The sequence below is a fragment of the Ciconia boyciana genome, chromosome 14 (genome assembly GCF_034638445.1).
Source record: "Ciconia boyciana chromosome 14, ASM3463844v1, whole genome shotgun sequence".
NCBI classification, from domain to species: domain Eukaryota; kingdom Metazoa; phylum Chordata; class Aves; order Ciconiiformes; family Ciconiidae; genus Ciconia; species Ciconia boyciana.
In genome coordinates, this window is record NC_132947.1 from 419709 (window position 1) to 445699 (window position 25991).

A 25991-nucleotide genomic window follows, 5' to 3' on the forward strand; every position below is an offset into this window, starting at 1 on the left:
GCAATGAGGAACAGCTGCTCTGATGCTGGATGCTCCCGGAAGATCTGGTGCTGCAGTTCGAATGGAGAGATCAAGGGCACGGCCAAAGCCAGCTGAAGTTTCTGCACACCGGCTGCCATCAGGCCTTCCCTCCTCCCCTCCAGGAGCACAGTGCAAAGGGGTGGCGGGGCTCTCAGCGTGCAGACAAACCTCTCTTGCGCGCCGTGTTTCAGGAGTAGATGGTGATGACCTCCCGGCCCCCACCACGCACCAGGAGCACTCGGTCCAGGTGCTCCGTCAGCACCTCCAGGAACTCCATGTCTGCATGGCCGTCAAGGAGGACCAATGCCATGATGGTGCATGGGGACAGCCACGTGCCATCCCTGCCCGGCCCCGCGCCTGGGGAGCCAAGCTGGGGCACAACACCCCTGCACCAGAGCCAGGAGCTGGTGGGGTCAGGCCCGAGCCAAGGGGCCAGGGGAGCCCACCCATGCTGGCACCACATGACGGGGACCATGGCTGAGCCTGTCCCAGCAGGCAGCCGAGCCCCACGGATCTCTGCCTGCACCCCTGCAATGTGCCATCGTGCTCAGGGCAACAAGCAGGTGCAATGAGTACGGGGGCAATGTCATATGGGGCCACCACCCATCCTGCGTGCGTCACCTCTGCCAGACAGGCAGGCTGGTGCCAACGACGGCTGTCAGACCCAGCCGAGGGCAGGAGGCGTGGGGGAGTCCGGGCTCAGGCACTGGACCCGTGCCCCGACACTCGCCTGCAAGATCCACCAGCCTTGGGAGAGTCACAGCCCCCTGGGCCCCGGCCCCGCCCTGCGGAGGGGGGTCTTGGTGCTAGCCCCGAGGCAGCGGCCCTGCAGGAAGGATACAGTTCTCATCCCCTTTCCGGTTGCGGGGAGGCCCCGGCATGTTCAGCAGGACCAGCTTGGCGTCCTGGGACTTCTTCACGATCACCTCGTTGAGCTTCACGGCCGTGTGCATCCTCCGCACGTTGGACTGGTTCCTGGGGGTGACAGCACATGTGGGCACAGGGCCGGGCACAGGCGGCCTCCAGCCCCACACCAGACCCGAGGGGCCATGGGGCGGGCTGGCCTCCTGCCCCAGAGGGGTCCAGGGCTGGGCTGCGGCATGAGCCTGGGGAGAAGCAAGCTTTGCCTGGCACGGCCGCTGGTGACTCTGAGCCCGCACCGGTGGCCATGAGCTGCAGGGCCGTGCACGGTGCCCGCAGGCAGCGGCACACTGCAGCTGCTCGGGGCCGAGCTGTGTGGGAGCGAGCAGGAGCAGACGCTGTGAGCGTCACTGTGGGTGCCCGAGCCCAGGCTTGCAGGAAGCTGCCAGCAGCGTAACAGGGCAGACGGGCAGCACGTGGTGCGGGCTCTGCGTGGCGTGCAGAGTCTGCGCAGGGGCTGGCAGCTGCGGCCCCCGCGTGCCGCCTTGGTGAGCCGTCTAGCACCGCGCCGACAGCAGCTGTCATGGCGCACCGAGCCGCCCTTGTGCAGCACGGGGGCAACCCCGATGGCTCCGAGCACGTTGCCCCACGAGCAGCCACCCAGCTCCCCCCACCCTGGGACCTGGCACCCAGCCAAACCCAGACTTACAGGTTCTCCCACTCCCTGCCAGGAGCACCACGGGGCCGGGGGGAAGAGAGAGAGAGAGAGAGAAGAGGTGAGCGCCAGGTGTGCACCCCAAGTCCCCACAGTGCACGCTGCCCAGGTGCCCCATCCCTCATCAGCGCAGGCCTGCACGGGGTCCCCATCCCACCCCACCCCACCCCTCCGCTCAGGGCACCTGGGCTGCTGGACCCCTGCTTAGAGCAAGGACCGAGCCAGTGCTGCCAGGGCCCTGCCTGTGCCCGCCTAGCCAGGGTGGGCAGGGATGGCTGGGGCCACGGGGCGCGGGTGGGATGGGGTGGCAGCATGCGGGGCCGTACGGCTTCATGTTGAAGAAGTCCTTGATGCCCTCAGGGCTGACGGGACTCTTGCTCTTGTTCTTCTCAGCGACAGACTTCTCCTTGGTCCAGGTGAGATGCACCTTCTCAGGGGCCGTCTCCACCTCATCGCCGGGGGACTGGGAGCTGCTGGAGAAGGCGGTGGCGTTTTTGTCATGGATGAGCTGGACCTGCAGAGAGGAGAGGGGGCCGGTGGGCAGGGGCCAGGGCCAGCCGCCTGCCCGGGCCCCGTCCTGGCACAGTGCCTCACCTCCTCCTCTGGCTTCTCCTCGCCATCGCCCACCTGCTCCTCAGGGACGCTCAGGCGCAGGCGCGTGTTGGCTGGGTTCTTGCGCCGGATAGAGCCACGGGACTCGTCCGTGATGCTCTGGATCTGTGCAGGACAGGGTCAGCCAGGGGAGCGGGGTGGAAGAGGGCTTGGCCGGGCAGACCCCAGCCTGCAGCCCTGGCTCCCCAGCAGGATGAGTGCACAGAGCCGTGCAGCATCTTGGCCGGCAGCACAGCCACCACAGGGACCAGATCCCACCCATGCTGTCCTGCATCCTCACCTCCCGCTCCCGCTCATTCTTGGTGAGGTGCATTTGCTTGAGGATCTGGGAGCGCTGCTCCATCACTAGAGTCTTCTCGTAGGTGTAGGCAGAGATGTCGCTCTCGTGCTGCGGGGAGGGGGGACGACAGGAGAAACCGTGGGGCAGGGTCAGCTGCACCCACTGCTCCCAGCCTGGCCCTGCCTGGCCCTGTGGACCTACGAGTCCCCACGGTGCTGCGTGTCCCTGTGCTGCTGCATGTCCCGGAGGTGTTGTGTGTCCCCCCGTGGCAGGGTCTGTCTGGCTCTCCCACACGCAGCATCCCAGACTGTGGCACACGCCCCCGTCCCAGCACTCACCATCTCCACCACCTCCACCTCCGCGGTGATGCGCAGGTGGTACAGGAACGTGGTCAGGTCCTTCTTCATCTGGATGCTGTTGTCGTCCATCTGCGCCACCGTGAAGATACGCATCTTGCACTTGCGCCAGACCTGCGAGGGAGGGAGGCATGGGCACGGCTCAGCAGGGACGGCCCCAACCCCCTGCCCCACACCGCAGGGCCCGAGCTACCTTGTGGTGCCGCAGGAGGAAGGGCAGCAGCATGAGCATCCCCCCGTCGTGGACGATCCACCAGACATCGATGTGGCCCTCCGAGAACCGCTCCTGGTTGCCCGGGAACATGGCGACATTCTTGGCCACCAGCAAGGCTAGGTGCCCGGCCGTGGTCTCTCGCACCAGCTCTGGTAGGGGAAGGGCCACGTCAGCCAGGGCGGCTCGCAGCCTCCCCCCGGCCCGGCAGCACCCGCCCTCCGCGGTGCCTACCGATGAAGTTCCTCCAGGTCTGGTGGTCCTCCTTCTGGCGCCAGCTGCGGGGCCAGCCCACCAGCACTGTGTTGTGCTGCAGCCCCCCCAGCCCGCTGGACTGGATGAGGTGGGACATGCCGTCCCGCAGGTTGGAGGAGATCACCACCTGGCAAAAGCCCTTCACCTTCTCCGCTTCCATCAGGCGGCGGATGGACTGGTGGCGGGAGAGTGGGGTCAGAGACTGCAGCGCCTGGGGACAGGTGCCTGCCGCAGGCACGGCAGCCGCCAGCCCTGGCAGCGGCACCCTGGCCAGGCGGGGTGCAGGGTGTGGGGTGCAGGGTGTGGGGTGAGGGGTGCAGGGTGTGGGGTGCAGGTCCCCATGGGGTCCCCAGGTCTTCTTGCCCCACGGCGGGCTGGCAGCTCCGGGCCGGCAGGGGTGATGCCTGGCAGTAAGCGGAGCTGGCGCGCAGCTCTGCACCGTGCCGAGTGGAGGGTGTCCCCGTGCCAGGGTGCTGATGGGCGGCGGAGCAGCAATTAGAGTTATTTACTCAGAGAAATTATAACACGTCTGCATGGGAGAGAAACTGTTTGCTTCCGAGGGCTTAATCTCATTAATGTGCCGGCCGGCTGGTGCAGAGGTGCAGGGAATGGGGAGGGCTCTCGCTCCGGCAGGGAAAGGCTCCCATCTCCCACCCTGCCTGGCACCGGGGCCACAGGGGCTGTGGGGACCCTGGGGGCTGTGGGGAGGGTCGGGGCGGCAGCAGCTGCGGGGCAGCTGAAGGGCTGCTCAGCCCAGCAGCACAGCAGCCCCTGGCCAGGCGCCATGCCGTGCCGTGCCGTGCCGTGCCAAGCCCATCAGCAGCTGGCCAAGACTGGGACCAGTGCCCAGCTGGTGCCAGTGTCTCTGTTGTCTGGGGAGGGGGGCAGGGGTCCAGAGGTCCCTGCAGTGTCCCGAGCACTGGTGAAGCGTGAAGTCTCCGAGCTCTGCCCAGTGCCGCCCCGCTGCTCTCCTGGCCAGCTGGGGCCGCCAGCCCTGGCCACGGGGCAGAAATGCCGCCGGGCTCCCAGGGATGGCTGCGGGCACCTGCTGCTGGCGGAACCCGGCCCGGCATGGGCAGCGGCCCCAGTGCGGGAAGCTCTCACCTCCTCTGCCCTCTGTGCCTGCGGGTGGTTGTCCAGGAAGGTCCCTTCCAGCACGGAGGCCACGATGGTGAGGCCCTTGCCGGCCTTGAGCTGCGACGTGAAGGACAGGAGCTGCGGGTGCACCACGTTCTGCTCCTGATCCCCACGGACCAGGACCAGCAGCTGCGGCCTGGAAGGACAGTCGGGCAGTCAGCACCTGCGCCCTGCCCCCCCCCCCCTTGCCCCCCACCCCCTGGCCCGGCTTCACCTCCAGTTCTTGGTGTGCGGGGGACCCTCCTCCAGCCGCAGCAGGGCGTAGCGGGCCGCACTCAGGGACAGCCCCCGGATCCCGTCGCCCCACTCCTTCTCCGCCCTGCGGGAACCGGCAGCACGTAAGGAATGCCCACGGCTCCGGCCACGGAGCGCCGCACCAGCACCCCGCAGCGTCCCGGGAGGAGCAGCCCAGGGGAGCCGAGCAGCCCACAGCGAGGAGCCGAGGGGCGGCTGTCAGTGCTGGGCAGGGTCTGCAGCCCCGCGGCCGCCCTTACCCACGGTACTCGATGTATTTGTAGATGAGGCCGGCGATCAGCATGGCGACCAGCGCGTAGTACCAGGAGCAGATGAACATCAGCGCCAGGCAGAGGCTCATGCCCAGGAAGGACAGGGTCCTGCGAAGGACACTGCGCCATCAGCGCGCCCTGGCCCTCGCAGCAGTGCAGGGGTCCCTGGCCCGGGGTGACCCGGGGGGGGGTGGCAGGACACCCCGTGCCATCCGTTCCCGTCCCACCCCATCCCAGCTCACCAGTGGTAGTAGCGGAAGCGGGGCCGCCAGTTGGGCGTCCGCAGCAGCGTCTGCACCGCACACGCCAGATTGACGAACATGTAGCACATGAGGAAAAACCTGCAGGAGAGAGCGCGAGGCTGAGCCGGGCGTGCCGGGCCGGACCAGGGCCGCAGCCAGGCCCCGCCGCACCTCCCAGCCCCGGGGCGGTCAGCGTTGGAGCGAGCCCCGCCAACAGACAGGGGCCACAACGCCGGCCGGGGAGGGTCCCTGGCTCCCTGTGGGGCTCCCCTCTTCCCAGGCAGGGGCCGGCGTGGCAGGAGCGTGTCCCCCACGAGGAGCAGGGACCTGGACGTGCCACCCGCCTGGCTGGGGCGAGGGGGCGCGGGCCCGGCCGCCACTCGCAAAGGTGTGGGTGGACAGAGCATGCTGCCTACATGGAGAGGATGGGAGCCACCTCGTCCAGGGAGGCGATCAGGATCCCGATCTCGCAGATGCAGGCCGTGAGCAGCAGGGCCCACGTCGGCTCCCCGTTGGCTTTGCCGTGGCCGAAGACCTGGGAGTGGGGGCGGGGAGAGGGGGGCGCGTCAGGGCTCTGCGATGCCGGCACCGCGCAGCCCTGGGTGAGGGTCCTCGGCACGGCCCGATGGGGCCAGACCCTCCCACGTGCCCAGCCCTGGCCGGGAGCAGGGACCGGGTGCCCCAGGGCCACGTCAGCACCGCCGCGTACCGGCGCACGTCCTGCGCTGGGTCCCGTCGGGGGACCGGCAGGACTGGCTCCCGCTGCCGGTACGGCCCCGTGCCCGGCAGACCCCGCGGCCCTCCCTGCACCCAGAGCAGCCCCTCTTCCCCTGGGACCCCACCCAGAGATGAGCCCCAGCTCAGCCTGGCCGCAGCCAGTGTGGAGTCGAGCACCCCGTGCTCCGGACGGACACACTGCCGGGGCAGAGCAGCTCCTCCTGTGGCTGCGGGGACACTGGGGGGGTCCGGGCACTAGGGTGGGGGCCGGAGGCACGTGTCCAGATGCATTACAGGGCGCGGGTGGTGCGAGCAAGCGAGAGCTCGGGCTGGGGCTGGCAGGGTGAAGGAGGGAGGATAAAATTAGCCAGCTCTTCCCTGGGGGGAGCTGTCGGGTTGGATTTGGAGAGATGAGGTTGTGAGAACGCGTCTTCGGAGAGCAGATAAAATATGAAGCGGCACGGCAGCAGGGGGAGGGGATCCTGACCTTTCCCGGCACTCGCCTCCTACCGACACCGCGACCAAACCCACCCCGGCCGCCCGCCGAGGTCAGGGTAGCCGAGCCGCTCCGGCAGGCGGTGGTGCCGGGAGCAGGCGGCGCTGGCAGCACGGGTGCCCCCTGGTCTCCCACGCTGATGGGAGCCACGGCCACGGTGGGTGCTCGGGGCCGGCAGCGCTGGGCTCGGGGGATGCCTACCCTGAGGAAGGGCACGATCCCATCCCTGGAGATGGCTTGCAGGAGGCGGGGGGCTCCGGTGAGGCTCTGCAGCCCGGCCCCACACGTGGAGAAGAAGGAGCCGATGACAATGACCCACGGGGACGGCCACGCCAGGGTGCCAACCACCAGGTTCCCGTTGACAGCTTCACCAAACCTGCGAGGCACCAGCATCACCCGCGGCTCTGTCCCATGGCCAAACCCCAGTGCCGCGGCGGCACAACCCAGCCCCCGGGCAGGTCGGCCACCGAGGGACACTGCTGGGGGGGACGGGACCAGAGACGGGCCCTGACCTGGCTGCTGACGGCCCCCTCCCCCCGCGAGGCATGAGCCAGGGAGCGGGGTCTCAGGTATCCGGGGTCCGTCCCCATCCCCCACCCGTGGCCCTGGGGGGGACAAGGGGGAGGCGCGGGATGGGGGCTCCCCATCCCCTGTGCCGGGAGGAGGCCGATTAAGGCTGCAGTTGGCTCCTGTTTGTGTTGGTGCTGGCGACCCAGAAGTGTCACCTGCCGCACGCAGCGAGCTGGGCTGCCCCAGATACGCAGGCAGCGCAGGCAGCCCTGCCTGTTGACAAACAAGCTCACTGCCTGCAGCCCTGGAGCGGGAGGAAGGACTGCGGATGTGCAGCAAAACATGGGGGGCGGTCAGGGCACACACGAGCCTCCAACGCCTGCTACAAGCTCGGGCCCTCCCGAGAGCCCCCCCTGCCCCGGTGCTCTCACCCCCGGACCCCCGCAGACCCGCCAGTGCCACTCCGCCCGCCCAGTGTGTCCCAGCTGCAGCCCCCCCACGCCCCCACCTCCCCCCACAGCTGCCCCTGCCCCAGCCCGTTCCCGGGGGTGCTCCCGAGGGGCTGCCGGGCTCCCCCCACGCCGGCCCTGCACGGCCCCGGGACACTCACTTGTCACGCAGGACGACCCCCTCGATGCACGCCCCGAAGAGGACGACGGAGCTGATATCTGCCGGGCGGTCAAGGAGAGCCAGGAGGACGTGGAGTCCCGCCCCCCGCCAGAGGGGTGCCAAGACCCCCATCCCAGCCCGGCAGGGCACCCAGGGGGTCCGCCCCACGCAGCAAGCCCACCCGCCCTCAGCCCCACAGCCCAGGCTCAGGCGAGCCCTGAAGGATACAGACCGCAGAGGTGGTGGCGATGGCCAGGATGGTGCCCGTGGGGATGGACTTCTGGGCGTCCCGCAGGTCTCCAGAGCGGTTGGAGCCAGCCATGATGCCTGGGGAAAGAGCGGACGGTGCCATGGCGGGCAGAGCCGCAGCCCTCACCCGTCCCAGCCAGCAGGACGGCTCATGCCAGGCACCGCGCGAGCCCCGGGCACGGCAGGGTACCAGCTCGGCGGTGTGCCAGGACGGGGAGCAGGCACGCAGCACCCGGCCTGCTCCCCACAGCCCCCCAGCACTTCCCCCCCCCGAGCCGCAGCCTGAGGCCACTCAAGGATTAGGCTCAAAACGCTCTGAAGTGACTTGTCTCATTAGCCCTTAATTAGCTCAAGCAGGGATGGTGACTGCAGCAGTGGCAGGGACAGAGTCTGGCCCTGGCGCTGCTCTGGGAAGGCAGGAGGCCAGCTTAGGACACGGCTGGTGCCAGCAGGTCCGGCACAGCCCGAGGGACGACCTGCGCTCCTGCTGCGGCAGCGGCCAGGGCGGCTGTCCCACCGCGCCGGGCAGGGCAGGACCCCACAGCCGGGACACGGCCACCTGTAGCTCAGCCCACGTCACTGCGGGGACACGCGCCACGCAAAAAACCAGGACCTGCTGGTGAGCAGGCACCGAGTGGGAGGGTGCGGGGGGCCGTGTGCCAAGTGGCGTCGCAGGGCCTGTCCGGCGCCAGACCCCACCAGTGACGGCAGTGCCTGGGACCGCCCTGGGGGTCCCACTGGCGCCTGAGCACCGGCAGAGCCGCAGGCCGGACCCGACAGCTGTGCCCTGCGCTGGCTGCGCGGCGGGACTGGGGCGGGGGGGGGGGCTCCTCCACCCCCGGGGAGCTATAAATACCGGAGCCGCGGGACGTCAGCACGCACCGAGCGGCACCGTCAGATCTGGAGCGCGGGCGGCTGCGTGGGAGGTGCAGGCTGCGATCCTCCCCCACGCCACCGCCACCGCACCCAGCATGGGGGGCAGGAGCACGTGGGGCTCCACACGTGCGCCAGCCGGTGCCCCACAGCACGCGAGCGGGGCCGGCAGCAGCTCCCACCTGTGACCGAGGGGAAGTAGATGCCGACGAGCAGGGTGAAGTAGGAGGTCATGTCGCTGAAGACGTAGGGCTGGTCCATGTCCACCGGCGTGTCGGGGGGGCTGACGGAGGGCAGCCCTCGCTTCTCCACAATCACGCCCTTGGTCAGGTACGAGCTCCAGAGGTTCTCTGCGAGGAGGCAGGAGCTCAGGCAGCACGGCCAGCATGAGGAGGTGCCAGAGAGCCGCCCGCGCCCGGCACAGCACCTTCCTGCCCCGCAGCCCAGCGGGATGGAGCACGGGGGCATCCAGCGCTGCCTCCCCCCGCCCTGGCCTCACCAAGCAGCCGGCACGGCCGGCAGCCGGGGCCACTGGCATCTGGCGGGTGAGGGACGGGACATCCCCAGCCCGTCGCGGATGTGCAGAAACACCCGGCCTGCGGACAGGCCCAGCAGCACGGATGGGCGACCAGAGCAGGTCCATCCTGCCACTGGCATTGTCCCTGCAAGATACTGGAGCAGCTGACATGGGATTGCAGCAGCAAATAATTAAGAGGGTAATATAATTAATGCTGATCAACACAGGTTTAAGGAAAGTGGATCGTGTCAAAGTAACTTGATAATGTTTTTGATGGGATTACAAGTGCGGGGCTGATGTAACAGGCTTACTGTCCCTCCACGTGCTGCCTTGGCTGCAGATCGCAGTGAGAAACTGGAGCAGCAGAGAGCAGCCAGCGCCCGGGCACGGCGGGGAGAGGCCGACAGCCCTCGACGCAGCATTGCAGAGGGGCTGCTGAGCGGGTCCAAAGGGGCCCACAGGGACCAGCCTGGCGCTGAGCACCCCTCCCAGCCACATGACCTCCCCGACCGCTTGCGGGTGACAGACGGGGCTGGCAGCCCCCACCGACACAGCCCTGCTGGGTTCATCCTCCCGGAAAGGCACGTTTCTCCCCGCAGGGAGACCCAGCGCCTGGGGCACAGCCAGCCCCAGCCACCTCTGCCGGGACTGCGCAGTGACACCCCATCTCGAGATGCTGCCAACCCGGTCACCCTCGCCACCAGCCACCCCAGAGCCAGGTCCTGGCTCTGCCCCGCACGCCCCCGATGCGGGAGCATTTTCTGTCTGCTGCCCTGACAATGGCTGGGCCGGGTGGGGGGTCCACGTCCCCTCCCTGGCAGGACCGTCGCCAGCAGGAGCAGGCTGTACCCAGCAGCCACGGACTCCGTCTCTGCCCCGCGAGACCTCAGCGTGGGACGCCATCCGGAGCCTCCCGAACACCCAGCGAATGTGCTCCACCGCACCACCGTGACACGGCCTGGCAGCCGTAGCCCCAAGCACCACACGCTTAGCGAAGTCCGAGCTCCCACGCCTGGGTCCACACAGCCGCTGCGGCAGGGATGGGCTGGAACGGCCCCGCAGCCGCCCCGGCACAGTCTCAGCCTCAGCACCCAGCGGAGATGCAGCCAGGGCTGCCCCGTGGCAAGCGCCAGCTGTGCCCGGGCGCCCCAGCCCCGTCCCTGCTCCGCGGGACCCCCCAGAGACGGAGCCACCGCGAGCTCACCGCGTGCACCCAGCGCGCTGCACGGCCGGCACAGCCGCTGCCCCGACACCCAGCCTGGCACCGCAGGAGCGCCTGGCCTGGCTGCCGCACCAGGGAAGGGCTGATCCTGCTCGCGGCTCCGTGGGCAGGGAAGCCTGACAGGCTGCTGCACTCCTGAGCCCCGACCCCTGCCCTGGCACAGGAGCGCCCGGAGCAGGTCCTGCTGGCAGGGACCCATGGAGCAGGGGGCTGCAAATGCCCTCTGAGCGTGGCACTGAGCATCGTCCTCCACTGCTCACTGCAGAGTGTGAGCACCTGGCAAATGTACCAGCACCTCCGGAAAAACAGGTCAAAAGTGGCTCCTCACAGCAAATTCACAACTTTTTCTGCGGCCCTGGCCACTCTCCCGGCACGGCTGCGGCCACAGCAGCAAAGTGCCCCCGAGGGGCTATTGCTCCTTGCGAAACCTCAGATCGATACCAGCCATTCTGAAGGAAGCAGAGGGAGGATTTATTCCTCCTCAGCCCTTGGGCATACTTTGGAGCCGTCCTGGCTGGCACAAACCGTACGGGGGCTGCAGCACCCAGCTGGGTCGCACGGTGCAGGAGTCCGTCCCGCTGCCTGGTGCGGCGTGAGCGTGGCTCGCTGCACCGGAGGGGCAGAGCAGCCCATGGCAGGGATCGCCCGCACGCCCGCTCACCTGGACCCGGCACTGCCCGCCTGCCCCCACACCACCTGCCCGGCATACCCAAGAGGCCGGCCGCCCGTGTGCACAGCAGCCCCCCGCGGCACCAGCCCCTCCACCAGCCCTGCCAGCGGAGCTGCCTGGCAGGCACGGCCGCTGCCCCACCACGGCTGCCCTGGGGCTTGTCCTGTGCCTCTGTCCCCACGCCCTCATCCCCATGCCTCCATCCCTGCTCCTCCGTCCCCATGCCTCCGTTCCCGTGCCATGCCCACCTTGGATGAGGCCGCTGGCAGCGCCGGGGATGCCCTCGATCTCAGTCACGTTGTTCATGGTGAAGTACTCGTCACAGGTGGCATTGAGGAAGCGGGAGGTGCAGAAGAGCTCCCAGAGCTTGGAGCCCACCGTCTCGTTCCCCTCCACCACCATCTTGGTGCAGAGGTCAAAGCCATGGCGCGAGAGGGTCCTGTTGCCCAGGAGGCAGATCCTGGGGGGGGGAGCAGGCAATCAGCCATGCGCCTCCATGCCCCAGCCCTGCCGCAGCCCCGCAGAATGCCGTACTCACGGGAAGCTCGGCGGATCGAAGGCCGACTTGATGACACCGGCGTAGATGGCGAGGATGGAGAGGATGACACAGCCCAGGAAGACCAGGGCAAACTTGTTGACGTACTTGACCCCCACGAACACCACGGTGGCCATGCAGGTCAGCACGCAGGTGCCGTACACCCGCATGTTGTTGAGCATCGCGGCCGCCTCCCCACTGGCATCCTCTGCCTTGAAAATGGCCATGGCTGGGAAGATGTAGGCCTGGGAGAGAGTCATGGCATCACCGCCCGGCTAGCGGCCCTGCAGAGGGGACCACGGGGAAGGGTCCCTCGGCCCCACGGCAAAGCCTCAGCTCCCTGACGGGCCACTAGGAGCGGGCAGTGTGGGCAGGCAAGGGCAGCGCTGCCCTGCCAGGACCAGAGCCCACGGCACTGCGCGGGGAGAAGGAGCAGGCACATACCAGCAGGATTTCGATGGTGCCCAGGATGTACATGGCGCCGGCAAAGGTGGTGCCCAGGTAGAAGCAGAGCCCCACGGCCCCACCAAACTCAGGTCCCAGGGAGCGTGAGATCATGTAGTAGGAGCCACCCGCTGCCGGAGAGAGCAACAGTGGGTCCCAGCCAGACCCCAGCAGCACCCCCAGCTCTGCCAGGCGTCCCGGAGGGCAGGATGGAGCCAGGGCAGCCCTGGAACCCGCTCCAGCACAGAGCAGGACGCAGTCCCCAGGGCCCCGGAGCAGTGGGAGCAATCGCGCTGGCAGAGCCATTCCCTGGGCGCCCGGCAGCCAGGTGCGATAGCCGCGGGGACACATGTCCCCGGGATGCCAGACAGGCGCTGGAGCCCCAGGGACGTGGGCCATGCCCTGCTCCGTCCTCCCAGAGGAGCTCTCAGAGCCAGGCTGCTGGGATCAATGGTCCTGCCATGGCAGCAGGATGATAAATAGCTTTAATTACACCCTGCGCTGGGGCTGTCAGTGCTGTGCCCAGCGGACCAGCCGGGTCAGCGCAGCTCGCCTGCTCCCAGCTCCCCGGGCTCTGCGGGGCTGGGCACGCTCTGGGAGAGGCAGCCCAGGGGCACCCACACGGCCAGACCCCGCCGGTGCCTCACCGGGGGCATAGACCACGCACAGCAGCATCCTTGCGTCTGGGGCGGCTCGGGGAGGCCGATGGGAGAGGCCACTCCAGCACCCAACCAGTGGTGCCCGGCGCGCCCGGCTCCCCATCCTCCTGCCGGCATGTCTCCCTGGCTCCCCTGCAGCCTCGCCAGTCTGGCGGAGGGAGGAGCCGTGGCTGGCGGCTCTCGCTGCCATCTGCACCTCGCGGCTCTGGGGACGGGCGGCGGCTCCAGCTCCGCGCTCCCCCCGGGCCACGGGGAACCCACGCGGGCTGGTGGCAGAACGCCGGGGAGCAGCTGGTGGTAACGTCCGCCCTCCCACGCGCGGCACGGGGCAGCCCCAGAGCTCAGCCGGCGTGGCCCAGGGAGCGGGACGGCCTCGGGGCACGCTCTCTGGGAAAAGCCCTTTGCCAGGGACAAGCCCTTCTGGGGCACAGGGGCCCCTGCAGGCACCTGACCCGGCAGGGAGCCAGCTCCCCTTGCCCCCGGCGCACGCACGGACACGGGCTCGGCTCTACCTGGCACCACGCCGTTGGTGGCGATCGCGCTCATGGAAATGGCCGTCAGCATTGTCTGCAGGAAGAAACACAGTGTTGGCACATGGCAGAGCTCCCTCCTCGCTGGGGCAGAGGGACAGGGGAGCAGGAAGGGAGAGCTGGGGCCATGCTGGGACATGGGGCTCCCTGGGGCCACGCTGAGATGTGCCACAGGGCCAGGATGCCCAGGGGAGAGCCAGACGGATGGATGGATGGATGGATGGGCGGGCAGGCAAGGCTGCTGGCCAGCAGCACAGCTGGGGGGCTGAGCCCCTTGGAGGGACTGGCAGCGCCGCGAGGGCGGGGGGTCCCCAGGCTGCCCAGGATGCTGCCCGTGTTCAGCCCCCCCAGCCTCTGCCCTGGGGTCACCGTCCTGGCGCGATGGCTCACTGCAGCGTGGCGTGCAGGGCCAGGGTGGGGGACCCCCCACCACATCCCCCCCACATGGCAGCTGCGATCTAGGTCACCATTTGAGCACTGTTCTGCTGCTGACTCCTTTGGGAAGCCAGAGGCTTCTCCTTGCTGTAAGTGGGGCAGGGGCAGGGGCAGGGGCAGGGGCAGGGGCAGGGGCAGGGGCAGGGGCAGGGGCAGGGTAGGGTGGGCTGGCAGCTAGTGCCCCTCTCCGCAGCCTGGCCAGCCCAGATGGTGACCCCAGACCGCAGGCGAGGCCAGGGGGGGCCCAGCCGGCTCTATCACTCACGCAGGAGCAGCAGAGGAAGACCATGCAGAAGGACTCCATGATGCCGGCGATCCCCACCACCCAGGTGAGGCGCAGGAAGAGAATGACCCCAAAGATGTTCTGGAGGCAGGGCAGGTAGACGCCCATGAAGGTGCCCATCCGCGGGGCCTGCCGAGGGAGCGGGCAGCCCTCAGGGCTCACGGGCCTGGCTGGCACAGGAGCGAGGGGTCCCCCTCCTCCTCTAACGCAGCCAGGGACCCCAGGTGACACCGCCCCCCCCCCCCCCGCCGGGAGCCGCGGGACCCGGCTGTCCCCAGGGCAGCCCGTGGCCTGGCACTGCACAGGCAGGGGCCGGGAGAAGGGGCTGCGTCCCTCCTGTGTCCCTCACCTGCACTGGCTTCTTCTTGCCCCCGTCATTGTTCTCGGCCTCCTCGTGCTCCCGGCTGCCCTGCGGCAGGTTGGTGTAGTTGGCCAGCCCGCTCAGCAGGGACGAGACCATGGGGCTGGTGTCCATCTCCTCCTGTGGAGACCAGAGCCCCGAGCCGTGAGGACAGTCCCGCGGGACCCCGGCCAGCCCTGAGACCCTGGGACTTCTCCAGATGCCACCCCACCGCCCGCCCCACCAGGCATGGCTGTGGCAGCTGGGGGACCCCGGCCTGGGGCTCTGGCATGTCCCGGTGCCCAGGGTGGGGGTCAGGGTGCTGCGGAACAGCTGCCCAGCTCGGCCCCCTCCCCAGGGACCCTCCCTGCCCCGCCGCCCACGCGCCCTACCTCGAAGAGGGCCATGTTCTTGCCATCGTACTCTTTGCCCTTCTCCAGGTCCGTGCTGTTGATGAAGGGGCTGCTCTCCTTGGGATTGCCATCACCTGCAGAGACGCCGCCGGGTCAGCCAGGCAGCCCCCACCGGGAGAGCATCCGCCCCGTGGGGCTGCTGCTGCAAGGGGCCGTGGCTGCACCCCAGCTCCCGCGGGAGGGCTGCCGGGGCCGTGGGCACCACGCCTGCGCCCAGGACAGGCGATGGCAGCGCCTGCGTCCCAGCCGCCAGCTTCGCCTCCGTGGCAGGCATGGGCAGGGGCCACCCGTCCCCAGGAGCCACGCGCTGCCCTGCCCGACTGGGCCGGCGCGCGGACCCACCGGAGCGCATCCACGCAGCGAGGTGAGCGGTGTGGATCCAGGGGGAACCCTCCCAGAGGGACGGCTGGCAGCAATAACTCAACGGCACGGGGCGCCGGCAGGTGAGCGTGCCGGGGCTGCCCACAGCGCTGCGTCTGCAGGGGCAGGATCTGGCTAGCTGCTCAGCATGCCACCACAGAGGGGGACGGTCCCGGCACGGTGCCTGGGAGCAGGGCGAGCAGCCGGACGCCTGGTCCTGCTCCCCGACAGGCACCGCAGGAGCAGGGGCCGGCGGCCTCGCCGGCTGCGCGGCAAGGCAGGGAGGCGTCCAGCGGTGCTGCCACCGAGGATGGGCGCTGCCGCTCTGCCCGGGGCAGCGGAGCTGCTCGCAGCAGCGCAGAGCCCGCAGAGCTGCTGGGACAGGGCCGTGGCTGCTCACTGCATTAACGACCTCGTGCAGAAGAAACCCAGAGTCGGCTTAATAGCAAAGAAAACAGCCGAGCTGCAGAGCAGCAGAAATAAATCAGGCTGGAAATGGAGCGGCAGCGAGGACGGTGCCGCTGGAGCGGTGCAGCCCTGAGCGGAGGCCCAGAGGGGAGGCAGGCAGGGGCTGCATGGAGCCAAAGGACATGGTGCTGGGCAGAGTGGCTCAGCGGGCACAGGGAAACCTGGGCAGCTGGGTCTGGTCCCCGGCCCTGGGCAGGAGGAGAGGGGCTCCCCGCCACGCACCCATCCCCACCACCATGGCCCCGCAGCCAGGGCAATCGCGCCAACGGCAGCAGCAGCACCGCCGGGCAGGCTGCTTGCATGGGCAGGGCTACAGACCTGCTCTGCACCCCGGTCCCCGGGCTCCTCCGGCGTGGGGCAGCAGGGCAGCAGTGTCCCTGACGGCACAGCCGAACCGCGGGGCAGAGCCCGCAGGCTCCTCCTGCACAGCAATGGCCGTGGCAGCAGCACCAGGGCAGTCCAGCCCATGGGTCCGGCTGGCCTCGCTCCGGAGCCCCCTCGGATGCACGCCCGGCGCCGCGCGCTGCACTGCCGGCACGTGCCCTGCCCCATGTCTCCCACCGAAGGGTGTGCGGGGCGTTCTCAGCGCAGACCCAACGTGCTCCGCGCTCGGGTTTGGTCTAAAGCGCTGCACCCAGCGCTCGTTAGGTAACAGCAGTGGCACGGGCTGGCACCCCCTGCTTGCCACAGCTCCCACCCACCCACACCAGCCCCGGGGACCGCGCAAGCACGGAGACGTCCACCACGCTAACGGGGACGCCCTCCAGGCCAACGGCAGGGCCTGTCCCCAGCACGGGGGCACGAGGGCACGGGACCGGGGGTGTCCGAAGCCCACCTCCCCCCCGGGACCGAGCGGGGCCCAGCGGGGCCTCGGGGGCGCGGGGGCAGGGGCAGCCTGGCCGGGGGGACGTGCTCGCAGCCTGGCGAGGCCCTGGGACCCCACTGGGAGAGCGGAGCCCGCAGGGGCCTCGCCTCGACGCCTGGTACCCAGCCGACGACATCACCGTGCTGGTTTCCATGGCAACGGCGAGCCACGGCCGCCTCGGCTCCCGCTCTTATGTAACGGCACAGGCGGCCGGACGCAGGCCCCGCATGGCACCCGCGCCCCGGCCCACCGGCACCTGCCGGACGGCGCAGCCGGGCCCCCCGGCCCCAGCCCGCCCCGACCCCACGGGACCAGCACTGCCTGGCTCCGCACGACGGACGCCAGCAGCACCCCAGGGTGCCCACGTTCCAGCCCGCCGGCACCGCATCAGCACCCAAACCTCGCAGTCCCTCCACCCCCCGGCCCGGGGCACCGCCTCACTCCAGCACCGCCGGGACCGCGGCCCCGTGCTGGCATCGCCTGGGCTGCCAGGGCCAGCCTGGGGCACAGGAGCCCCTCGCCCGGTGGTGCCGCCGGGAGGACCGGCACCGGGAGAGGCCTCGGGCTGGCGGGAGGTGGGGACACGGGGACATGCACGTGGCACGGCTCCAGCGTCCCCGGGGCACGGCTCGGGGGGAACCCCCGGCCACCCGCCTCGGCCCTGGCCCCGCAGGCTGGAAGGAGTTAAGTGCCAGGGCCTCGGGGTCCCAGGTGACGATGCACTCCCCGCTCCTGCCGGAGACCATTTTGCCGCAGAGGGGCTGGTGCAGCCTCTCCCCGGCAGCCGCCACAGGGTTTGTGGTCTGTGCAGGCAGAGGCAGGCAGGGGCACCGCCGCCCATCCCGGGCAGGGCCCACCCCGTCCCCCAGCCGCCACCGAGCCGCCACGCCCGGCGGCACCGAGGGGGTGACACCTCCCGGCCGTGGGGACACGCGGGACGCCGCCGGGTCCCCCCAGCGCCTGCCAGGCCTGCCCGTGCCCCGCTCCCCCAGCACAGCCCGGGGACGAGCGGCACCGGGGCAGGAGCGCAGGACGGGGCTGGCCGGCGGTGAGGCCCGGCAGCCCGGTGCGGGAGAGGCGGCGTGAGCAGAGCAGAGCCGAGCCGTGCCAGGCTTCGATCCCGGCGCTCAGCCGCCCCCCTCCCCAGGGATCACTCAACGTGAATCGGCCTTTTAATTTGCTGCGGCGGCTGGAAGGGCTCGCGGCGGGATTGCTGGCAGGAACCCACAGCCCTGCTGTGGTCACTGCGCAGTCCCGCTCGCAGCCGGGGTTACCAACAACCCTGCCTGCCCGGGGCGTCCCAAAGCCAACCCCGCTGCCCACCCCAGCAGCCCGGGGCCCCCAGAGCCGAGGGCCTGTCCCTGAGCCCCTGGGAGCTCACCCGCCCCACAGGGCAGCTCTCGGGCTGCAGCACCAGCCACAATGTGATCTCCTAATGGCTTTTTACTCAGCCCTAAATTGGGTTGGGAAGCGTCATGTCCCTTATCCCAAATCCTCCCTAATCACTCTACATGGCGCAGGGCACCGCGCGCTGACTGGGGGGAGCCCAGGCAGCCAAACCCTACGGGCTAATTAACCAGAGCTGCTGCTGGGACTGCTGCCTGCTCCTGCCCAGCCGCGGCCAGCCCGTCCCCTCCATGGCACACCGCGAGGGCCGGCTCCTTCGCGGCTGCCGCGCACGGTGAGCCCTGGCCAGGGACATGGGGTGCTGGGGCTGTGGCGCTGGCCGGGAGGAGCAGCGGGCGAGGGGGGGACGCAGCGGGGGCAGCCCCGGCCCCACACTCCCCCCGCGCCTCTGTTTGTGCTCCTGCAGCGCCCCAGGGCCCACCGGCTGCTGGCACAGGGGTGCTGACAGCTCAGGGACCCACCGCGCGAGCCTGGCCGCTGGCCCCTCCTGCACCGCCCCCCCGCACCAGTCCCGCCAGCCCCAGGGGCGGCAGCAGTGCGGTGGCTGCTCACGGTGCCCGGGGACGCCTCGGGGCTCCCCTGGAGGCACACAGGGCACCTTGACTTTTGCCAGAGCGTTCGACGGTGCCGGCTGGCGAGCAGCCTCCTCCCGCTCCCCGGGGCTCTGCCCGCAGCCAGCGGCAAGGGGCACCTCAGGGTGACCCCAGCAGCCCGGCGAGCGCACGGGTGAGCATGTGGCCCTGGCTGATGTCCCCAGCTGCTGCCGCTTTGCAGGAGTTGCTGGCCGGGGAGGCCACAGTGCTGTTCTGTCACCCCTGGCCATCAAGGGGACTTGGCCACACGTCCACTGGCCTGGCCCTGGGCTGCTGGCCTGGTGGTCCCTAAGGCAGATGGGGATGGCCAAGGGGCCCTTCTAGCAGCTGGCACCTCTGCTCCCACCCAGGCTTCCTTCTCCCCTGAGCAAGGGTATCTGCCAGCTGCCCCGGGGAAGGGTAACCCTCGGGTAGGCCACAGAGCCCCCGCAGTCCCCGCTGAGGCAGAGACCACCGGTGGCCAGAGCAGCACTGGCTCGTGCTGGCAGCGTGCACACCGGTGCCGGCTCACAGCTGCAGCGTGGCGGTGGGGTGAGGGTTGGGAGGTTCCCCCTGCCCCGGGGCTGCGCTTTGCCCCTCCAGCCGGCAGGCACACCAAGTGGCCTTTTGGGCTGGATTCTTTCACTGCCTGACCCAAATTGGACCAACTGCTACTTCAGACCTATCCTCTTCCTTCCTAAACCCGGGATTATCCTCCCTTTGATCAGCCGGCCCTGCAGGCACAGAATTTCCAGCACAGGCGCTTTGGCTGGCTGCATTTAAACAGCTTCCCAGATTCTCCAACAGCCCAAGCCCTGCCTTGGAAAAGGCTGTGGACACAAGCTCCAGCAAAGCTCCCCAGCCCCGGGTCTCCCCTCCTAGGGCAGCCCCGTGCCTCCAGGCTGGAGCGCCGGCACAGCAGCCTGCAGTGGGGCTGCGTCTGACATTTCCACACCCCAAACAGAGCGGTGCAAGCTGCCAGCCTGGACACTGCAGGCAGTAGCCCTGCCTGCTCCCCCGCTCCCCACCACCTCCCCAGAGGGTCTGCCACCGGCCCGGCCCTCGCCGGGCTGCCAGGGCTGGAGCCCTTCCAGCCCTTGTCATGAGGCTCTCGCGGGCTGCCCAGAGCGGGGACCTGAGCAGGATGCTGCTCGGCCTTTCTGACAGAAATGGCCTAAGCGGCACCCAGGGCTTCAGCAGCTCCGCTGGGCTCAGCAAGTCTCCGGCCAGCCAGCGCTGGAGCAGCCGGGACGTGTCGGGGGGGCCCCCCTGGCATGGAACAGCTCTGCCACCCCCCCGGGTCATCCACAGTCCCCGCAGACAGACCCTGCACAGGGAGCTCAGTGCGACCCTCGGGGGGGGGGGGGGGAGGCAATCCCAGCCCCCCCCGCAGCAGCTGCCCTCGGCACGGGTGTGGAGGGCCCTGCCGTGCCCCTCCCCATAGATGCTCTCCTGCTCTCCCAAGATCCTCAGGGCCCCCGCCGCCTCCAGCCCCGCGCCCGCCAGCCCACAGGGCACCATCTCGCCAGGCCCGGCTCCAGGGACAGTCTGCCCGGTCCATCTGTAGTGGCACCGTGTCCAGCCCTCCCGCCAGACCCTAGCAAGGCAGAAAGCCTGCCGCTGTGCCGCCGGCACTGCTGTGATGGAAACGCAGCAAGTGGGATAGATTCTGGTGCTGCAGAGGGCAAGGGGAGGGCGAAAGCCCAGGGAAGGGCACGGCCAGGGGCCAGCGCGGCTCCCCCCAGCCTGGCAAGGTGCCCCCAGAAGATTCCTGCCAGCCCTGACCTTGAGTGGAGCCGTGAATAAACAAGCAAATAAACAGGCTCAGGTCGGCAGAGCAGAGCGAACACCGAAAGCCTCGTCGCGGCTGTGCCCAGAGCCTCACTGCAGGCAGCCGAGGACTTCTGCAGCGACTGCCAGAGCCAGTTGTCCCCTCCTGGCTGGGGCTTTCAGCAGACCCCGCGAGGGGACCTGGTGAGGGGACCTGGTGGGGGGCTGAGGGGAGTCAGAGAGGCACTGCAGGTCCCCTCAGGCGCATCGCTGCATTTCCCTGGCTCCAACACATCCCTGTGCCCGACAGAAACACCTGCAGGAGAGGGTGCTGCACTGGCCCAGCTGCCTGGGGCTGAACATGGCCCCGCAGGGGCCCGAGGACCCTCTGCAGCAGCTTGGCTGTTGGTGGGTGCCCCGGGGAGAGCTCAAGCCAAAGTGCCAGCAGTTGCGTGGCCGCTGCCAGGGCCTGGTGGCCCCACCGCCCGTGGGGCTGGAGCCCCGTCCCCTCGCCCGCAGCGGCCCTGCCCGCCTGCACTGCGCCGGGGCTGCAGCATGCCAGGCATGGCACGGGCTGGAAGGGAATGGCACAGCTTGGACCGGACTGGCAGGGCATGGCACGGGCTAGACCGAGCGGACCAGCTCGGCTCGGCTTGGCTCGGCACGGCTCGGTACGGCATGACAAGGCTCGGCTCGGCTCGGCACGGCACGGCACGGCTCAGCTCGGCTTGGCCCGGCACAGCCCGGCACTGCGGAGCGCAGCGGCCCCGGGCCGAGCGGCTCCTGCCGGCCCCGGCGCAGGGCCCGGGCGGCCGCTTCAGCACCGCGGACAGCGGCGGCGGCGGCAGGGGCGGGCAGAGCCCCCGCGCGGCCCCGGGGGGCGGCGGATGCGGGGGGGCGGCGGGGGGAGCGGCTGCCGGGGATCGGGGGCGGCGGCGGGGAGGGATGGGGGCGGCAGCGGGGGTGGCGGAGGCGGGAGGGAGGGATGGGGAGGAGGTAGCCGGGGATGGGGAGGAGGTAGCCGGGGATGGGGGGGCGGCAGCCGGAGCGGGGAGGCGGCAGGGAGGGGTGGGTAGGAGGTAGCCGGGGTAAAGGGGGTGGAGGGGGGGAGGGGGGCGGCAGCCGGGCGCGGGGACCCCCGCGGGGGTCCCGGGCGGGCGGGAGCGGGCCGGTGCAGCGGCCGGCGGGGGCTGCCCGGGAGCGGGCAGGGGCCGGCGCCCGGCGGGATCGCCCGGAGCGCGGCCCGCAGCCCCCGCCCGGGAGGAGGAGGCTCGCCGGCAAGCCCCGGGCACGGCTCGGCCCCGCCGCGGCCGCGGCTCCAGCCGCGCCGCCGCTTCCCGGGGCTGCCGCAGCGGCGGGAGCGGGGCCGGGGCTGCGCGGAGGCGCCGGCAGCGGGAGCGAGAGCAACCCCGCACCGCCCGCCGCAGCCTCGCGGGGCCGCGGACCAAGAGCCGCCGTCGCGGCTGGTGCCGGTGCCGCCCGCCTGCCCCGCGGCGGGGTCCGGCGGCCGCGGCACCCCCAGCCCCCGCGGCCCCCGGCTCCGCGCCGCCTCTGCCGCCCGCTCGGCGCCGAGCCCCGGCCCCCAGCCCGGCAGGGGCGGCCGCCCCCCCGGCTCCCCCTCGGCTCCCCCGGTCCCCGGTCCCCCGGTCGCGGTCCCTCACCTTGGCTGGCGCCGCCGTCGCCGTCCTCGCAGTCGGCCAGGTTGTTCAGCATGGCGCCGGCTGCCCGCGGCCGCACGCTGCCGCCCGGGAGCTGCGAGCGCCGCGCTCCGCAGCCAGCCGCGTCCCCGCGCCGCCCCCCGCCGCCGCCGGTGGGAGGGGGCTGCAGTGCGGAGGCGCCCGGGCTCACGGCTCGCTGCTGCCGGCGGAGCCCAGCCCGGCCGCTCGCTTCATCACGTATGCAGGAGGCATTGCCCCCGCCGCGGTGGGGAGGGGAGCAGCGGCAGGCAGGGGCGAGGCGGGGGAGGGCGCGGAGCGGAGCGCACGCCGCCTCCCGGCCGAGCCAGGCGGGGGGGGGGGGGGAAGTAGGGCACGGCAGCGCTGCGGGCCCCGGCTGGCGCGGGCGGGACGGCCCCGCACCCCGCGCCGGCCCCCGGCACCGCCCCAGGACCGGGCACCGCCGGGGGGGGGACGCTGCGGCCTGGTGTCGGGGCAGCGTGTGTCGTCCCCCCCCCGCCCGGGCGGCTCCCGCCCGGGGCAGAGCCAGGCCGGGGACCCCTCTGCGGGCAGCAGGGCCCCGGCCGGGGGCGAAGCCCCCCCGCCCCAGCAGCAGGACCGGCCTGCAGCCACCGCCATCCAAGGGCACCCCGGGGAGGAGGGGGATGGCCAGACCACCCAGCAGCGGGGCCAGGGGTCCGGCAGGGGCTGCCGGCCCCGCTCTGCCCAGCCCGGCTGCAGCAGCCCTGCAGAGCGGGCAACGCTGCCCACAGACGGGAGCGGGCTTGGCCTGACACCCCCCCCGCCCCCCCGGGGTCTCCAGGGGGGCCGGGGTCACACCGCGCCCGGGAACACCCCGGCTGACCCCGGAGAAGGGCTGCGAAGGGCCCGACCCCCCCCCCCGGGCCCTGCTGCCTCCCGCGGAAGCCCCCGGCCCTCGCAGCCCGTCCCCCGGGGGCCGCGGGGCTCAGGGCCCCCTTCGGGCCGGGGGCTGCTGACAGGACCCCACACTGACCCTGCAGGGCCGCTCAGGCCCCCCCTTCTCTCACCCACTTAAACCGGGAGGATCCCAGAGCCGGAGCTGGCTGCAGCTCCCGGCATCTCCTCCGGAGCGGGCTGAGATCATGACAGCCCGCTGGCGTCCGTTACTTCTTGACGGCTGTAATTAATTGTTTACTTTCTCCTGGTACGGGGCCAGCTGCTCCGCAGCGCGGAGGCTCCCCGGCCCTCACCTTGCGGGGCGGGAGGGCTCAGACCCCTCGCACCGGCCCCGCCAGCGGCCCCAGCCCCGGCCCCGCCTGCTGCAGCCAGGACCCCCCTGGCCCCGTGTCCCCGGGAGCCACAGCGGCACAGCCCCGGCCCCGCGGCAACGGGCGCAGGACGGCCCGCAGGCAGGGCGGGCCGATCGGGGGCTGCCGCAGGGCAGGCGGGACGCTGCCAGCCCGCTCCTCGCACGGCCCCCACCCCCCTCTCCTGCCCAGGCCCCTGCACCCCGGCCGCAGCGTGGGGCTGCCCCCGCCAGCTGCAGCAGCACCGGCCCCTCGCCCCCGCGTCCCTCGGCCTTGAGCAGGAGCCAGCGCTGGAGCAAGGGGCTGGCCCGCTCCCAAGGGACGGGACTGGCCCCCGCACGCTGCCTGCACGGCCAGGGCTGCAGGCAGGACGCAGCGGGCAGAGCCGCTCTCCCTGGCGGGTCCTGGGGGGTTTGCAGAGCCACGCGCGGAGGCCGTGCCCGGGCAGAGGGGCAGCGGGCCGGGGGGCTGCGCGGGGGCCGGCCAGCCACGGCGAGTGCCGAGCGCCGAGAGGGTGGTTTTGCGCAGGAGGCCGCAGCGCGTGGGCTCGGCACAAGAGGGATTTTCCTGCTAAAGCAGATGGGGGGGAGGGAGCACGTGAAAGACCACTAATCCCCTAATCCCTGGATTATGGCTCCATTTCAGGGGCTGGGATTTGCCGGCAGCGCAGGAGGAGGGCTACGCTATCGACTGCATTTGCTTAGCCCATGTGCAGGGTCCCACCGGCATGGGGGGCCACATTGAGGGTGTCCCTGGGGCAGAGCCAGACTGAGGGGGCCTGGCCCCCCCAGCACAGCACTGACCTAACTCTGGCCCGTGAGCGTGACGCCCTGGGGCTGGGGTACGTGGCCCCAGCGCACCCGGAGCTTTGGCATGGCTTGGGCAGCACCCATGGGAGCTGCAGGGTGCCGGGAAAGGGGTTTGGCATCGGGGCCGCAGGCAGCGCAAGGGCATGGGCAGAGGAGCTGGGGATGGAGGGAGGTAGACAGCTTTCCCTGGGCATGGGGGGGGATCAGCTGCAAGTGGCCCCCGAGCCCGGGTGCAGGCAGGATCCTGGCATGGGCCAGGCACGGCACCAGTGCCCCACTGCAAGAGGCTGCCTGGGAATGACGAGGGAGAGCTGCGCAGCTCCTCTGCCAGGCCAAGGGGTTGGCACAACACAGCTGGACCACCCCCCCACGATGCCTCCGCAGCCCCCCCGGGATGGAGACTGCTGAGCTATGCAAGACCCCCAAGAGCCAGAGCCGGTCTGGCACATGGAGCATCCCTGCAAACAGCCCTGTGCCACTGCAGACCCCACAGAGCCCCCCGAGCACGTCCCAGACCCCCCTGCACCCATCGTGTCACACAGAGCCCGGGTGGAGGGAACCGTCCCCGCAGCCCTTCCTGGGGCAGGCGTCCCGGCAGCCGGCTGCACAGCCCGTGCCTGTCCTGTCACCGGCAGCGGTCAAACCTCCCAGGAGCGAGACACGTGCCGGAGGCACTGGGAAACCTCCTGAGGGCACAGAGTGGGCAGCCTGGCAGCAGCCCGCCCGGGAGGTGAGGGTGGCCATGCTCCAGAGATGCCAGTGGGCACGCTGCAACGCTTGCAGCGATCCCCGGGCACCGTCGGCAGCCTGCCCGACCCACACCCTGGCCTGGACAGGAGACCCCGTGGTCCCGGCTCGGCAGGGTGCTCCTCGCAGCGCCGGGGGCTCGAGGGCATGAGGCCAGGCAGCCCCCAGGAGAAAGAAGAGCTGGGGCAGGAGAGACGCCAAGAGGACGGAGGGGTGGGGAGGGAGCCCGGAGGTGCAGCGGGGCGCAGAGGGCAGCGATGCACACACACAGCCAGGGGCCGTTGCAGAGGATTTGCATCACGGCGTGCTCCGCAGCGCTCTGTCCTGCCGGCCCCATGAGCCTGGGGGCAGCACATCCTGCAGCACCTCAGTGGGACGGAGGGGTCTTGCTCATCCTGGTCCAGACAGGTCAGGGCCCTGCCACCAGCAGCAGGGCAAAAACAGAGCCTGGAAGTGACCCGGCTGCCAGCTGGGACCTGCCACCAGCTCCAGCAGCAGGACAGGACGTGGAGAGAGGGACGGTGTCCCATGGGGCTGGGACCGGAGGCACAGGGAGCAGGGAGCTGGGAGCAAGTGCAGCTGCCCAAGGCCAAGAGCAGAAGGGCGGCCGTGGGGCAAGGCAGGAGGCAGTGGGGCAGGGCAGGAGGACGTAAGCTCCTGCGTCGCAAGAGCCCTGCACGGCACGCAGCTGGCGCGGCGTCCCTGGCTGCCCTGCCCAGATGTCTTGCCAGCAGCGGGGCTGCGTCAGCAGGCGGCCGGGCAGCCCGGCACAGGGATCAGCCGTGGAAGTGACCTCCTCCCGCCAGGCCTCGCTCCTGGACAGCACAGCCAAGGACCCCCCCGCAAGCAGCCCCACGCTGGCTGCAGCACCCCGGGGACACCAGGCTGCCGCAGCTGAGCGAGGGCTGGAGAGCACGGTGCTGGCCGAGGAGCGGCTGCACAGCCATCGCCGGCTGCTCCCGAAAGGGTCAGGCGCAGGAGCACGGCTGACTGAGGCACTGGGGTGTCCTGCGTCCCACACGGCACGCCCTGCCCGGCCTGTGCAAGCACCCTTGGCCCCTGGCACCCCGCTGGAGCACCCCGTGGTGGGTTCGGTGGCACAGAGAGGCCTCGGGAAGATGCTGCAGGTGGCAGGTGGGACTTGGGCTGCCCCAGACCCCCCGGGAGCAGTCCCACACTCGGTGTGCCACTCAGCCCCTCCATGGCGCAGCCCCTTGGCGCTTTTAATGACACCTCCCAAGAGCACCCGGTCTCCCACGAACCTGCCTTGCACGACTCCAGGCTGGGGGAGCTGGGGGAGCCAGGGGGGTTGCGGCAGTGGGGAATGCTGGGCAGGGGGGCTGGGCAGGGG

At 70.8% G+C, this 25991-nt stretch overlaps 1 protein-coding gene across 1 annotated transcript; it reads right to left on the reverse strand.

The window, feature by feature from the left end:
- On the reverse strand, positions 1 to 21853 carry SLC12A5 (solute carrier family 12 member 5). Its single transcript, XM_072879009.1, has 27 exons — positions 21802 to 21853; positions 14678 to 14772; positions 14295 to 14426; positions 13928 to 14074; positions 13210 to 13264; positions 12039 to 12169; positions 11598 to 11839; positions 11308 to 11519; positions 8833 to 9000; positions 7757 to 7855; positions 7530 to 7587; positions 6611 to 6785; positions 5613 to 5731; positions 5197 to 5295; positions 4943 to 5062; positions 4663 to 4767; positions 4416 to 4584; positions 3291 to 3486; positions 3039 to 3208; positions 2828 to 2959; positions 2490 to 2597; positions 2192 to 2314; positions 1924 to 2111; positions 1592 to 1606; positions 863 to 996; positions 190 to 300; positions 1 to 50 (listed from the first exon to the last, which is right to left on the reverse strand). Exons 1-26 carry the CDS (start codon positions 21851 to 21853, stop codon positions 209 to 211), a joined length of 3336 nt encoding a protein of 1111 aa, XP_072735110.1. The 3' UTR covers positions 1 to 50; positions 190 to 208.
- Between the last annotated feature and the right edge of the window lie 4138 nt (positions 21854 to 25991).

What these genes read in the sequence shown, in the direction of transcription:
- SLC12A5 (XM_072879009.1), bottom strand. Translation starts at nt 21,853, where the DNA reads ATGCTGAACAACCTGGCCGACTGCGAGGACGGCGACGGCGGCGCCAGC. An exon ending in AAATACATCGAGTACCGTGG is followed by an intron (nt 4,768 to 4,942) that starts GTAAGGGCGGCC and finishes CGGTTCCCGCAG; the next exon opens with GGCGGAGAAGGAGTGGGGCG. An exon ending in AGGAGAAGCCAGAGGAGGAG is followed by an intron (nt 2,112 to 2,191) that starts GTGAGGCACTGT and finishes TCCTCTCTGCAG; the next exon opens with GTCCAGCTCATCCATGACAA.